Genomic DNA, 13,413 nt, shown 5'->3' with positions numbered 1-13,413 from the left:
AGTCCCCACGTCTTGCTTGTGCTTCAGGAATGCAGCCCTTTGCCGCCATCGTCTGCTCATTCTTTCTCTCACCCGACTCCTAGCCCCTCTGGGCAGCGGCTCTTGTCTGCTTCCCTCTGGAGCTGCAGCATTTAGTGGGTGCCCAGCATTGTCGGAGCTCTTTAATGAATGTTTGGTGAATGAAGGAAGGGGGTCGGGGAAAGCCAAACGGGACAAAGGCTCAATAGAGGAGGGAACAAGACGTGCAGAGGGAGCCGTGTCTGATTCCGATTAAAGCAACCAGGAAAGAAGGTCATGATGGATGAGAGTCAGGTAAATTGAAAAGGTGGAGGAAGAATATGTTAGGCTGTGCTTTTCCTTCTTAGCATTTATAACCAACTCATTATCTCTGCGTGGCTATTTAGTTAAGTCTGTCTCCCTTCAAACTATAAGCTGCTTACTTCACATCTCAGGGTTGTTTCCTACCCAAGGATGAGCTGAGTCACAGGGGGAGGCAAATGATGCCATGAGGTTGGCCTGGAGGCTGGGGAGGGAATGGCAAAGTCACCTGGGCACAGGGACACATCAGAATCCAGCACCTCTCTCCCATCCAATCTCCATTTGCTTCCATGTCTCTTCCTTCTCTATGATTACAGGCATAAACTTGAAAGAATGACCTCAGAACTCATCTACATAGTTCCCACTTCCTGTTTTAAAGATCAGCAGACCCAAAAAGGTCAAGTGAAGTACGAGGTGTGATAAAAACATACACTTAAATAAATTATTACAGTAAAAAACACATTGCCATTAATCCCCCCCCTCAGAATACGTCCCTTCCCTTCCCTTCGAACACACTTATCCCGTTGTTCTTGTCACTGTCTGAAGCAGTCCTGGAAGTCCTGTTTTGTGAGTGTCTCTAGCTGATCTGTCATGGCTGCCTTGAAGTCCTGAATCAATTGAAAATGGTTACATTTCACAGTCATTTTGACTTTGGGGAAGAGCCAGAAGTCTCATGGTGCCAGATCCATTGAATAAAGTGGATGAGGACACACCATAATGTTTTTATGTGACAGAAATTGCCATACCAGAAGCAATGTGTGACACGGAGCCTTTCCGTTGTGATTAAAACATATGGTGAATGCTGCTGCTGAGTGCCAGCCAACGGAAAGGCAGGGGTCTTCAATACAGGAAGCGGCACGTTGAACCTTAGTAATAATGAGTGACAAGTTTAACTTGTTTGGTGCAGTTGGGTGTGAGCTACGGTTGAGAGAAGGTGTGTTTTAAAGTGTGCCGTAAATCACCCTCCATCATGACAGTGCTCTGTGTCACACCTCACTTTTGGTATACGGCAATTTCTGTCAAAAACATTATGGTGTGTCCTCGTCCACCTTATTCACTGAATCTGGCACCGTGTGAATTCTGTCTCTGTCCCAAAGTCAAAATGATTTACAACATCAAGGCAGCCATGACAGCGCAACTAAAGAGGACTGAACTGCTTCAGAAAGTGGCAAGAATGATCGGGTAAGCATGTTCAAAGTGAGGGGGAGTATTTTAAGAATTAGTGGCAATGTGTCTTTTACTGTAATGAATTTATTTAAATATTCACCGTATTGTCTGATCACACCTCGTATATTGCTTGATGGGGTAGAAATTCAGACCAATAGTAGCTGCATAGATTGTGTGCTTACTCTGCTGGCAGTTTTCTAAGTGCTTTATTAATTATAATCCTCATTTCAACCTGTTACGGGTTGAATTGTGTCCCCCTCAAAAACTACATTTAAGTCTTAACCCCCAGTACCTGTGAATGTGACCTTATTTGGACATGGGGTCTTTGCAGATTTAATCAAGATGAGGTCATTTGGGTGAGACCTAATCCCGTGACTGGTGTGAACACACACACACACACACACAGAAGCCAGCCACGTGAGAGGCAGGGATGCAGACCAAGGATGCCTGGGGCCACCAGATGCTGCCAGGGGCAGGAAGGGTCCTTCTGTAGAGGCTTCAGAGGGAGCACAGCCCTGCAGACACCCTGATTTTGGACTTCTAGCCCCCAGAACTGAGAAAACACATTTGTTGTTTTAAGCTCTCCATTATGTGGTACCTTGTTGTGGCACCCTAGGAAACTATTCACAACCCTGTTAATCATTTATTATCCCTGAATAGGCCCATGGTCACTCCGCAAGTGGCCAAGCTGGTACTCAGACTAGGCTGGATTCTTAGCCACTCGAGTCTCCTGCTTGGGACTAGCTTTCAGTCTCTCACCACTCATGAGGCGTGACATGCTGGCTAGGACACCCCTCCTCTCTGGGCCGGTCCACTGTCTGTAGAAGGGGAACCACGCCTCAGTTGGAAGGCCACGACTCACACAGCGTAAGGCTCAAGTGCTGGGCACGGGCTCAGCAGTGAGTGACGACAGCATGGCCTGTCTCCTTGGCCAAGGTCATAGAACTGGCTGGTGGGAGAACCTGTGTCCCACTCCAGCGCCCTCATGAAGGCTGCCCCCTTGTCCTGGCTCCCGGAAATCTGTACCTGACCATGACAGGAAACTGACACGTCTACAGAGAACTAAAGACAACACAGTGCACTCTTGATTTAAAGCTTAGAAGCTTCTCCCGCCAAGCTACCCCCAAAAGCCCTACCTAAGTTTGCTATGTCTTTATACCTTTTATTTAAACAAAGAAGATAAAAGCTGCCATATGACTGTATTTTGTTATTAACTGAAGGGTTATTTTTGCATAATTCTATGTATGTTTGTAGCTAAAGGACTAGTCTGTTTTCATTGCTCCTCCTCCTCACCACATATGACTTCGTGTAAGAAAATATAAAAGAAGGTCACGGGAGGTAAAATGTCTTCCTTACGTTTGTTAGAAATGGAAACAAGAACATAGTTCCAGTTAGATAATTCTTACAAGACGAAATATTTTAAAATAACAACACTTACTCATTAATTTGATCAATTGTTTATTGTATAAAAGTATTTATGATACTTGTATTAAATAAAAATTAAGATTAATTGCAAATTTTCCACCGATAATTACATACATGGTATAAGGTAAACTCCAGCCCCTTTCCAGACACCAGTCCATTAACAAATAGCTGATTCACAAAATACATTCTTTTTCCTACACTGAGTCCATGAAAGCAGTTTCTTTCATTGTGAGTTCTGAGCCCAGTATTCCTTCTGGTTACCAACAAATGCCAGTGTTTTGAGAAAATAGTTTTCTTTGTAAATATTCCACCAATTCAAGTCTTGATTTCAGCATCTCAATCTCGTAATAAGGGAGCTGTAAAGGGAGGAAAATAAAATTCGTCATACTCCTTCATAGTCTGAATTTCCCTTGGGCTTTTGGTTACTTATGTCTCACGCCCTCTGCCATGGCAGAAGGTAAGCTCCTGGAGGGCAAGGGTCATGCCAGCTTTCTCATCCCGTGGGCCCAGTGCCCACAGCAGCACCTGGCACATAGCAGGGGCTCAGTACATGCAAAGCAGAGCGTGCAAAGAAAATCGGTGCTCTGGTATTGTCAGGTCGGAGTACAAGGTGACCTTGAGTGGGGAGCTGGTGAATGAGCAGAGGTGAGCTACTCGAGTGCTGGAGACCAGCGTGGTGCTGGAAGCAGCTGGGCACAGGAGAAGGGCGAGGGAATGCAGGGGACGGAGGGGGCGAGGATGGGAAGTGACCACTGGGCTCGGAGCGAGGGCCTGGGACGGAGAGATGCAGAGGAGCTTCGACTTGGTCCTGTAAGCAGTGCAGTGAAGGCTGAGCACACGCCGGTACGAATGGTTCTGGAAAATTAATCTGGGGCTGTGCCAATGGAATGGAAAAGTACCCAGACAGGAAAGCAGAGGGCAGACGGCCTGGGAACTGGGGACGCTCCATGGCATCCCCTGGGCTCCTCATAGAAGATCTTACGTGATTTCCGATGTAATCTCAAATAAGGTATTAAACATTATGTGTTTGATGAAGATCCTGGTTTTAATGGGCTATCTTGTCCATTTTTATTTATTAAATCGGGGAAATTAACACACAACAGACATTCCAATAATTCAGTAATCCAAACACAGGTAAGCAGAGCTTACAGGGAACATAGGGATTCCCCACTTTTGGAAAACCGAAGGTTTGAAAGTTCTGTGTTTCAAAATATGAAGAGGTTTAGGCCTAATTAACAAAGTTGGCATTTAAATTCTTGGTCCTTTGGGCTGGCCAACCACTTAGTGCCCTGGAAAAAGGAAATCTGAACTACTGTTTGGGGGGGGGGGGGGGAAAAGACGAAACCGTACCTGAACAACCTTATAACCCAGTAGGCGTAGGTGTCTTTGCTTGATGGCTTCCTTTCCCAGTAAGTGTTTACTATTCAAACAAAATCTTTTCGGACCATCAATACACAGGGCTACCCTGAAAAGTTGGAGAGAAAATTTTTAAAATAACCCAAAATACTTACATATTTTTAGTTGCCAGAGTTTATTTGGGATTTGCTTTTTTCCTATTTGCCAATACTATTTTCAAATGAATTATGACTGTGTATCCTTTAATGGTTGAAAAAGCACTCAATTTTATTAATATTGAGATTCATAAAATATTACAAGGAATTTCCAAAATTGCAAAGTGGTGTTTTATGCTGCAAAGTAGTGTTTTAATTTCCAGAATCATGTCTATTTTTTTTCACTTTCCTAAGAAAACAATCGTTTATTAACCTCAATAGACTTATAACATAAACCACAAGTTTTCTTTACCTTTTATGTACATCTTCATTAACTGTAAATGGTAATACAAATCCTTCTTCATCTAATTTAATTTCAACATCTGGTGAGAAAAGAGGAAAAATCCTTCGTGTGATCATCTCACAAACACTACCTTCCTTTCCTCCTCATTCTGCTTTGCTTCCTCCACGCTGCACCGACCAGCTGGTGGACGGCTGCAAAGTACTGACCACACCTGACACTGGTGAGAATTTCAACTGGTCTGTGCTCAACCAAGGTAGCCTTAAACCAAGAAGGCTCAACTACACAAAAACGAGTGGGTTCGCAGGTTACGTGGGGTATAAAAAGAACCACGCACACAACTGAACCCTTCAGTCCAGACAGTGAAGAAAATCCTTTAAGTTAAGCCGAGTTAGACACTGGTGCACCTTGAGCCTTTCGTCAAAGGAGCTCCCAGGGCCTCCTGGGTAGAACAGCACCCCGACACGGGGGGTCCCCAAGCACAGGCAGATTCCCCTTCCTTCCCTCTGGTGTTCTGCTGTGCCTTTTGTCATGGGGCCCATAAAGGAGGGGGTTGAGATGTGACCACTGAAGCCCACAAAACACTGTACTCTTTAAGCTGATTTTCCTTTACTCATCAATGTTTAAAAATTGCAAAGGTCTGGGACGCTAGCCAGCACTGTCCAAAAGAACTACGGTGACAGAAATGTTTATACCCAAGCCATCCAATATGTCAGTCACAAGCCACCATGGCTACTGGGCACCTGAAGTGTGGTTAGGGTACCAGGAGCCGAAGTTTGAAGTTTTCAAAACTTGTAATTAACTGGAATGTAAACTCTCTTGGACACCACTGTGCGTAACAGCAGCCAAGAGTGCCTGAGCACTTACTGTGCTCCAGGCAGCAGCCCGCATTGTAGTCCTAAACGAGTCTTAGAGGTCACCCTTCTTCCACTTCCCAGTTTACAGATAAGATGCAGCACGAGAGGTTTAAACCTGCGCAGAGGCCTTCTGCTATGGTGGGGCTGTGGTGCGGGCCTCAAACCACCTGGACTCTGCAGCCCGCTGCTCACCGGAGGGCCACGTCCACTTGGCATTTCCAGACCTCCAGTCCCACGTGCTCCATATGAGAATGCACACACGCTGAGGTTTAGTTCACAACAGAACTCCCTTCTGCTTACCTATTGTGTAGCAATACGGCGTTAACACTTTGGAAGCAAAATACTGTCTTCCTCCTAAAAAGTCAATCAGTCCACTCATCACAGACTTATAAAGCTGGAAATCCACAGGCGTCTCCAGGGAACAGCACGGAGTAAGAAACGACTTCACTTGATATTTAGGAAGAAGTTTTGGACCCTAAAATTCGTATGTGCAAACATGAGAAATACAAATAAGATAACAAAGCCAGAAAATAAAACGAAGGCTACCTGAGTGTAAAAGTCAATCAAAATTACTTTATAGGCATAATACATTTCCAGGACTTAGAACAAATACCTTTCTCAAAATGACAATGCAAAATAGTCTTATAGTTCAAGTGCAATAGTTCAAAATAGCTTTTAAATGTCTTAGAAGTAGTCAATGATCCCCGTAAGACAGAGAAGAGAGAAAGAAAAGGGACGGAGGGTAGGAAGGAAGGGAGAAAGGAAGGAAAAGAAAAAGAAAGAAGGAAAACAATGTTATGATAGTTCAAGAAATAACTTTGGATCTAAGACTTGCTTTAAGGACCTTAAGGACACTCAACTAAAATTTCAACAGTAGAAAATGTGATAAAGGTGACATTCAATTCAGTAAGAAAAGAATACTTATGGAATAAATGGTGGTAGCAATTCGTTATCCATGTGGAAAAGAACTAACTCAAAGTTGTCCCATCACAGACTATAATCAATTACAGGTAGATTAAAGATCTAATTATAGTAAGAAAAATAATATTTTTTAAAATTTAGTGAAATTCTTATATTACCTTAAAAGTGATAAAATATTCTTAAGCGAGCTAGGAAACCTAGAATCCATAACAGGTAGATAGATCTGACTACAGAAAACTTAAAAATTTCTGTACAACAAAAAGGCACGATAAATATTAAACCAAAAATAAAAACTACAAGCTAGAAGGAAATGTGTGCAACATACTTAATAGTTAATACCTCTGTTTTACAATGAGTTATGGGGGGGGGGGGAGCTAAACAACGCAACAGAAATGAGTTAGGGGGTAGAAAGGCAACTCACAGCAGATGTAAGTGGCCAGTAAGAATGTGAGAATGTGCTTAACTTAATTAGTGCTCATTAAAATACAACTGAAGCATGTGACGTGGTACTTTTTCATTGAGTCAAATGACAAAACTTATATGACTAATAACAGTGCAATGAAGTGGGAGGGACAAGGCCACCTTCATTCATTGCTGGGGAAATGTGACATCCACAAGTCGTAGGACGAAAAAAAAAATCTCTTGGTATTTGTCAAAAATCCAGTAATCCCATTTTCAGGAATCTAGCCTCTAGATTAAGAAAAAAACCCAAAAGGCTCCAGTATGACAGGATACACAAGGATGTTTATTACAGCGCTGTTGATAGAGACAAACGTCGGGAAAACCCGAACGTCATCAGCAGTGATAAACACCAGGAACTACCACACCGTTCTTAAAAAGAATGCGTTGGATCTTTACATGTTGCCCTGAGGAACGTCCACGATGTACTGGGCATAAAATCAAATTGTACTTTGTCCCTCTCCATGAAGAGACAAACGGGACGAGCTACTTTTAAACGTGGTTCAATCAAGTATGGAGGGCCAGGAGGGGGGGGCACTCCTGGAGATACCACCTCTGACCCTAAACCAGGTGTGGGTAACATTATGAGACTCAGTCTTTAGAGAACTTGATGGACGCACAAACTCCATGTCCACTAAACTTATCAGACCAGAGGGCATTTGCTGGCTTGGCCTAGAGGTGTAGGCAGCGTGATTTACGATGCGTTCAGTCCAGTCACCAGACCCGACAGGTACCGGAAGGCTACAGCCCTCAGCATGATCTCCGAGGACTGACTCATATGCCCTCAGCACTTGATAAAAACTCCCAAGTCTTACACAGTAGGAAGTGGGCCCTTCAAGGACAGGAATCAGAAGTGGGGTCCATTTATCAAAGAAAGGGCTATCCGGTGGCCACTGCAAGTGAATGGAAGTTCTGCTTTCTAGTGAGGTTACTGAGACAGAGCAAAAGAGAAAGAAGTGAAAAGATGTTGGGGGTGGGGGCAGATGAAAACTTCCCCCACTGGGAAATAAAGCGACACAGTTTGTGCTTTTACCTTATAGAAAGGACATTCGAGGATGGAGGTTAACAAAAGTTGGGTCAGTTGTGCTAGGCTCAGTCTGTCCAAATGTGATTCTTCACCTAAAATAAAAAGCATCCCAGTCACAGTTGAGTTTGGATTTTGGTATCTATAATGAGAGAAAAGAATATGAAGCATGGATAAGGAACCTTTAAATGACACTAAGAACATGTTAGTTAATTATGCTGTCTTGCTTGCCATCAGTGCAATCTCATTCTGACTTTCAAGAACTCAGCTCCTAATTAGAGACTACATAAAGGGGAAAAAGTAAGTTGGCTGAATTGGTGGGAATTTCCTTTAACTATGGAGATCCAGATTTTTGACATATTTGGTGGTCTTGAATTAAGATGAACACCATCCTCTCAAAATACAAATTAGGAGTTCTACAGTGGCTGTCTCACAGAGATTCTAACGTCACGGTGACTGGTGGCACTGCCACCACCACCGTCCCACAAGAATCCTCGGTGTCTCAGCTAGGGCAGCAGAGTCTGTTTATCCGAAACTGTTTTCTCTCCAGACGCAGTGTCCTAGCCCTCTTTAGCTCTGCATTTCCACAAGCTTGTGCAACTGCAGATGTCTCCTTTAGATTTATGGAAGGAAAAAGAAAGGCGAGGCACTGCGCAATGTAAAAGGCACATATGTGACTTGAAAACGTTACAAGTTCAAGGTTGAAACCAACTCACCCAGGAGCCGTTGAAGAAAATAAGGGCTGTACAGTTTTGCCATAAAGTTGACAGGATGGTATTCAATAAGCGAACACGAGTGGAGAAGTTTCAATAGTGTTTTGGGAGGAAAGTAATTAAAATGAGTGAATAATGTATCTTCTAGCTTTCTAAATAAATCAGAGGCATTTGGTGGCAAATAATTGAGTTTTCCAAATGCTTCAATCAACTCCGAAATCTGACTAGGTGAAAATTTTTCTGATTGGCAAACAAAAGTTTCCGCCACTGCGTTCAGGATGGGTTCTGAAAGAATCTGTTTTCTGCTGCAGTACGCTGTGACAGTGCTGACAACCTCGGGGTCCAGGGTGAGACAGAGAGCAGCCACATGCTGCTCCAGGGCTGCTGTAAGAAACCTGTCGTTGTGCCCAAAGTATATGAAAGCCTCTAAGACCTTCCTGAGCTCTTCGTTGGTGAAACGAGGGATATGCCGCACAACATATTTTCCCAATTTTATAACCAGAGGAAGTGCCTGAGTTTGATCAAGAGCCACTAAGGCAGTGAGAATTTGGCTTATCAACTTAGGACTCAGGTTGGAAACTATTGACAGGGAAAAGTTGTTTATCTTATTAAGAAGCATCTGGTGTTGGTCCGCTTTTTCAGGACATGCCTGCAGTATCCTATAAAGGGCCACGATATCCTCAGGGTGGAAGTTTTCCAATTTTTCACCTTGCAGTTGATATATAACCAAGTCTAGTGTCGCACAACCTGGACCTTGCAATTTAATCAGACTTTCTCCAAGAACACAAAGACCATGGACTTCTAGGCCACCCCTTTGGAGACGATGCTGGCATTCTGCCACCAGGTTCAATAACAAGTTACTTTGGGGAGCCACATCCAACAGAGTCAGGGCTTGCAAAGCAGTCACCAAACCAGTGTTTGACAGATTTGAGGGTTCCTGTTCAAACTGAATGCATAGAGCTTGAAAGACGTGATTCTCCAGTATTTCCTTTGGCAGTCCTTGCTCACCATCTTTTCTTTCCATTTCACAAATCCGTTGTAAGGCTGCTGCCGCCATTGTATCAGGCAAAGTCTGCAGTGTGTTTATAAAACTTAGCACTTCCTCTGGTGAAGTGAAGTTGTTTAGTCTCCTGTAAAATATCTGTTCGTCCATGTTTTTAAGATTTTGTTCAAAACTGTCCAAATCATGTACTTGAGAGAACACTGGCTCACCAACTGGATGAAGGTCATTTCCATTTTCCGAATGGAACTTTTTACAGCAGGCATGATGGAACCTGACCCTGAAAGGCTCAGGTTGTAGTGAAGAGAACCACGGTTGCAGACACTCTCTGACGACCTTGTGAACGTGATTTACAGGTTGACTTTTCAGAGCAGCCAGAGCTCCATGTATCCGGAAATCAGATAAATGACAAAGGTTCCTCCGCAAAGTAATTAAAGCCATGCCATCAGATTTGCAATGCCTCTTGATTTCATAACTAAATTAAGGAATAAAATACATGATTAAATACATGAAGAACATGACTCATTCGACAACATCCAGGCTTATAAAACTAAGAATGAGTGCCCCAAAGAAGCGATTAATAAACATTTGCCACTAAAACGTAAGTACCGGAAGAGCAGAATCCCTTTAAACCTAGAGCTTAGAAGTGGCTGGCATCTAACAATCAAAATCACTATCATTTGCCAGGCAAATGTTGTGCTTCACATGTACTAACTTAATGCTCCCAACAGCACCATGAAGTACTTTTATTATCTCACAGGTGAGGAAACTGAAGCACAAAGACGTGACTGTACCCAGTTTACACAGCTAGTTAAGTGGCCGAATTGGGAGGCAAAAGCAGCCTAGACCATAAACACGCTTCCTGTAGGTTGGTTGACGGAAGGACCTGATTTTGGTTAAACACACGTTTTTCCGTCAGTGGTTGGGAATCCCCGGATGAGGAGGGCTCGCGACAGTTACGTTTTGGGGGAGTCAAACGTTATACCCGATTTTCTACTGGGCGGGGAGGGTGTCAGTGTCAAAGGTCACGTGTACTCAAAAAAGGCAACGGGTAAAGTGGCCAAAATTCCTATAGGTCAGTGTAAAGCAAGGGTACAACACGCGCTAAAGGGCCCCAAGGTTTTGGTTTCCGCTCCGAGCCAGGATCTCGCCAGAACTGAGGAAGAAAAAGGTCCAGCCTGGTGCCGGCAAAAACGCTGAATCAAAAAAGGAAAATGATGCAGCGGGGAAATGGGCGGCCCGTTCAGACCTAAACACCCTGCTGAGATTTGGGAAAACGAACGTGCAGGACAGAGGAGGCCGGGCGCCCCGGGGGCCGCGTTCTCCTTGGAATGAAAGGACCCCAAGGGCCGGACGCCCCCAAACCCGGCGCCCTCGGGACCTGCGCTCAAGCACCGAGAGCGGTGGCCTGAGAAGAGCTGGGCGGGCCAGTGCAGAGCCTCAGCGATGCCGCGGGCCCACGCCTACCCGCCTCAAATACCCGAGATCAAAGTCCGCGTGGGTACCTACCGAGCTCAGCCCACGGGAGCTCACAGCAGCGCTGGACCACGGGAGCCTCATGAGCCTCCGTACGCGCGCGCACGCTGCGGCGCGGCCGGCAGCCCGGCGCATGCGCGGGGCCGGAGGGGTCGCGCATGCGCGGGGTCGGTGGGTCGCGCATGCGCAGGGTCGGTGGGTCGCGCACAGTGCGCAGGCGCGGGAGCAGGGCCCGCCATTCCCGCGCTGGCTCCTGGCGTCTCCGGCTGGGCAGCTGCAGGTAAGCGCTCCGCTGTTGCTGTTCCCCAGTCTGGGCCGCTGGCCCCCCGCGGGCCCGAGGGGCGGGCGGCCCTGGGTGCACGAGGGCACCAGCTTCCGCGCCCCCGCGTCCCGCCCTGGGCAGGGCTGGCGGAACGCGGGTCGCTGGGTGAGCAGCGGAGGACCGGCTGCCCGGGGGCTCGTCCCTGTCGGGTCCCCGGCCGCGCCGCGGCGTTTGCACCGGCGCTGCTGGTCCCGCGGTCGCTGCGGGCCCGCCCGTCGGCGTCTTTGTTCCGAACGCTTTTCCCGGCGGGGGTGGGAGGCACACGGGGGCGCGGGAACCCGTGGGGGTGTCGGGAGGCGCGCTGGAGACTCGGGGGGTCCCGGCGCGGCCCCGGCCGGAGTGGGGCGCCTGCTCCCCGCTGCTTCGTGACCGTGCGGGGCGGGTGTCGGGGAGCCGCCTGGGGGGCGTGGGGAGCGGTCGTGCTGCATAAGGGGGCGGTGAGACCCGCCTGTGCGGGGCTCCTGAGAAGTGTTCCAGGTCGTCAGGTGGCGTTTCTGTCGCTGCACTTACACAGTTGTCAGTGAGCCCTAAACGTGTCGTGTCTGTGTGTGTCCTCATTTGTGTGTTCATTTATGCAGTTAATTGAGCGTCTGTTGTTTGCCAGGCGCTGTTCTGAACCCTAAACATATTTCTCGATTGTTAGCATGTTCCCCAACACGATTCTTTTGCCTTTTTCTTTGTTGCTTAATTTGTCCCGAGGTGTAACTGGCCAGAGCAGAAAACCGTTGGTGGTTCATTCACCAAAAGCTGAGACTTTGAGTTGAGTTCTACTTGAGATCTTTTCCTACGAATGAACAGTCCCCCAGTTTTAGACACTGGATGATATGGGGGAAAGTCAGTGAGTATCCTTTATTTTATTGCTGCTTTTCCCCTTCAGGAAAAATGCAGGTACTAGTAAAACGCTTGAGTGGATTAGAAATATTTTCTTTTTGGATGTATATAAGTGTGTGTGTGTGTGTGTGCGCATTTACATATACAATTGATATTGAATTAATAAAACAGTATGTGCTTTAATTAAATTTAGTGCGCTGATTAGTTTATTTAGCATTAGAATCAATTACCAACCAAAAATCCTACAGTTTTAATGAATTTTTACTTTACCTTTTGTAAAGGAGCAAGCAGAAATATTAGCTGAGATGAAGTGAGCGCTGCTGTGTGTCCACCGTTGCCCAGGTGCTCTGCACCCATCGTCTTTGTCAGTGGCCTCACTGTTACCCACTGTAAGGGCGGGCGCTGAGGCCCAGGCCTGTTGGGAAGCTTGCCCGCGGGTCTGCAGTGTGAGGGACCAGCCTGGGTTCAAGGCCAAGCAGTCTGACCCCGGCGTGATTTCTGAGCCATGGAATTCGAGCTTCATTCCTGTGTCCTTTTTGCTTTGATGAATTCTCTCACTGTTAAAGACTTCTTGGGAATGCGTGCTAACAAAGTCACAAGTTATTTCACACTGCGTGTGGATAACGTTTATGAGGGAGAATCAGTACCTGCAGGTTGTTACTGCCTTCAATAGAAAATCCCTTTTTCCCTTTCCTGTTCTTCAGTGTAACTGTGCGAGCTGTGGTACGTGCCTCGAGGTGATGAGGAGGTTTCTGTTACTCTATGCCACACAGCAGGGACAGGCCAAGGCCATAGCAGAGGAAATCTGTGAAAAGGCAGTTGCACATGGATTCTCTGCAGACCTTCACTGTATGAGTGAGTCAGATAAGGTAAGAGCTGTTCACGCAGACGTTTATCCTATCAACCATGTTGTGAGATTCCCACCAGCTTTTCTATTTTACATATGTGTGCATTTGCCTTAGACTAAGTAGTCTCAGAAACTGAAACATGTAACTTCTCAGCCAGCACGGAAGGAGTGGGCTTTGCCTTGTTTACCTCGCAGGTGGCTGTGCGAACAAATGAGATGTGTGTGTTCGCGTGCTTGTGTGCGCTTTCCACCTCATGGTCCC

General features: G+C 46.1%; 2 protein-coding genes across 4 annotated transcripts in view; one reads left to right on the top strand and one right to left on the bottom strand.

The window, feature by feature from the left end:
• Positions 1-2,926: 2,926 nt before the first annotated feature.
• FASTKD3 (FAST kinase domains 3) lies at positions 2,927-11,283 on the bottom strand. 2 transcript variants are annotated; one of them, XM_019743371.2, is made up of 7 exons: positions 11,185-11,283; positions 8,679-10,150; positions 7,972-8,057; positions 5,859-6,033; positions 4,714-4,783; positions 4,261-4,375; positions 2,927-3,266 (listed from the first exon to the last, which is right to left on the bottom strand). In XM_019743371.2, the coding sequence occupies exons 2-7, from the start codon at positions 10,114-10,116 to the stop codon at positions 3,168-3,170; spliced, it is 1,983 nt and encodes a 660-aa protein (XP_019598930.2). In that variant the 5' UTR covers positions 10,117-10,150; positions 11,185-11,283; the 3' UTR covers positions 2,927-3,167. The 2 variants fall into 2 exon arrangements, 1 of the variants encoding a protein (XP_019598930.2); XR_012495189.1 differs by lacking the exon at positions 4,714-4,783 and having other exon boundaries at positions 3,245-3,266.
• A 39-nt stretch (positions 11,284-11,322) lies between these two features.
• Positions 11,323-13,413, top strand: part of MTRR (5-methyltetrahydrofolate-homocysteine methyltransferase reductase) — a 51,264-nt gene continuing 49,173 nt past the window's right edge. For both annotated transcript variants that reach the window (XM_074329096.1, XM_074329095.1), the window contains exons 1-2: positions 11,323-11,431; positions 13,009-13,173. In XM_074329096.1, the coding sequence (XP_074185197.1) occupies positions 13,045-13,173 (129 nt within the window). In that variant the 5' untranslated portion in view covers positions 11,323-11,431; positions 13,009-13,044. The remainder of the gene's footprint in view (positions 11,432-13,008; positions 13,174-13,413) is intronic.

The sequence above is a fragment of the Rhinolophus sinicus genome, linkage group LG03 (genome assembly GCF_036562045.2).
Source record: "Rhinolophus sinicus isolate RSC01 linkage group LG03, ASM3656204v1, whole genome shotgun sequence".
Taxonomy (NCBI): domain Eukaryota; kingdom Metazoa; phylum Chordata; class Mammalia; order Chiroptera; family Rhinolophidae; genus Rhinolophus; species Rhinolophus sinicus.
Note: the sequence above shows the minus strand (reverse complement) of the source record. Positions and strands in the feature narration are given on the sequence as shown.

What these genes read in the sequence shown, in the direction of transcription:
- FASTKD3 (XM_019743371.2), bottom strand. Translation starts at nt 10,116, where the DNA reads ATGGCTTTAATTACTTTGCGGAGGAACCTTTGTCATTTATCTGATTTC. An exon ending in TCGAATGTCCTTTCTATAAG is followed by an intron (nt 6,034 to 7,971) that starts GTAAAAGCACAA and finishes TACGAATTTTAG; the next exon opens with GGTCCAAAACTTCTTCCTAA. An exon ending in GCCGTATTGCTACACAATAG is followed by an intron (nt 4,784 to 5,858) that starts GTAAGCAGAAGG and finishes TTTTCTCACCAG; the next exon opens with ATGTTGAAATTAAATTAGAT.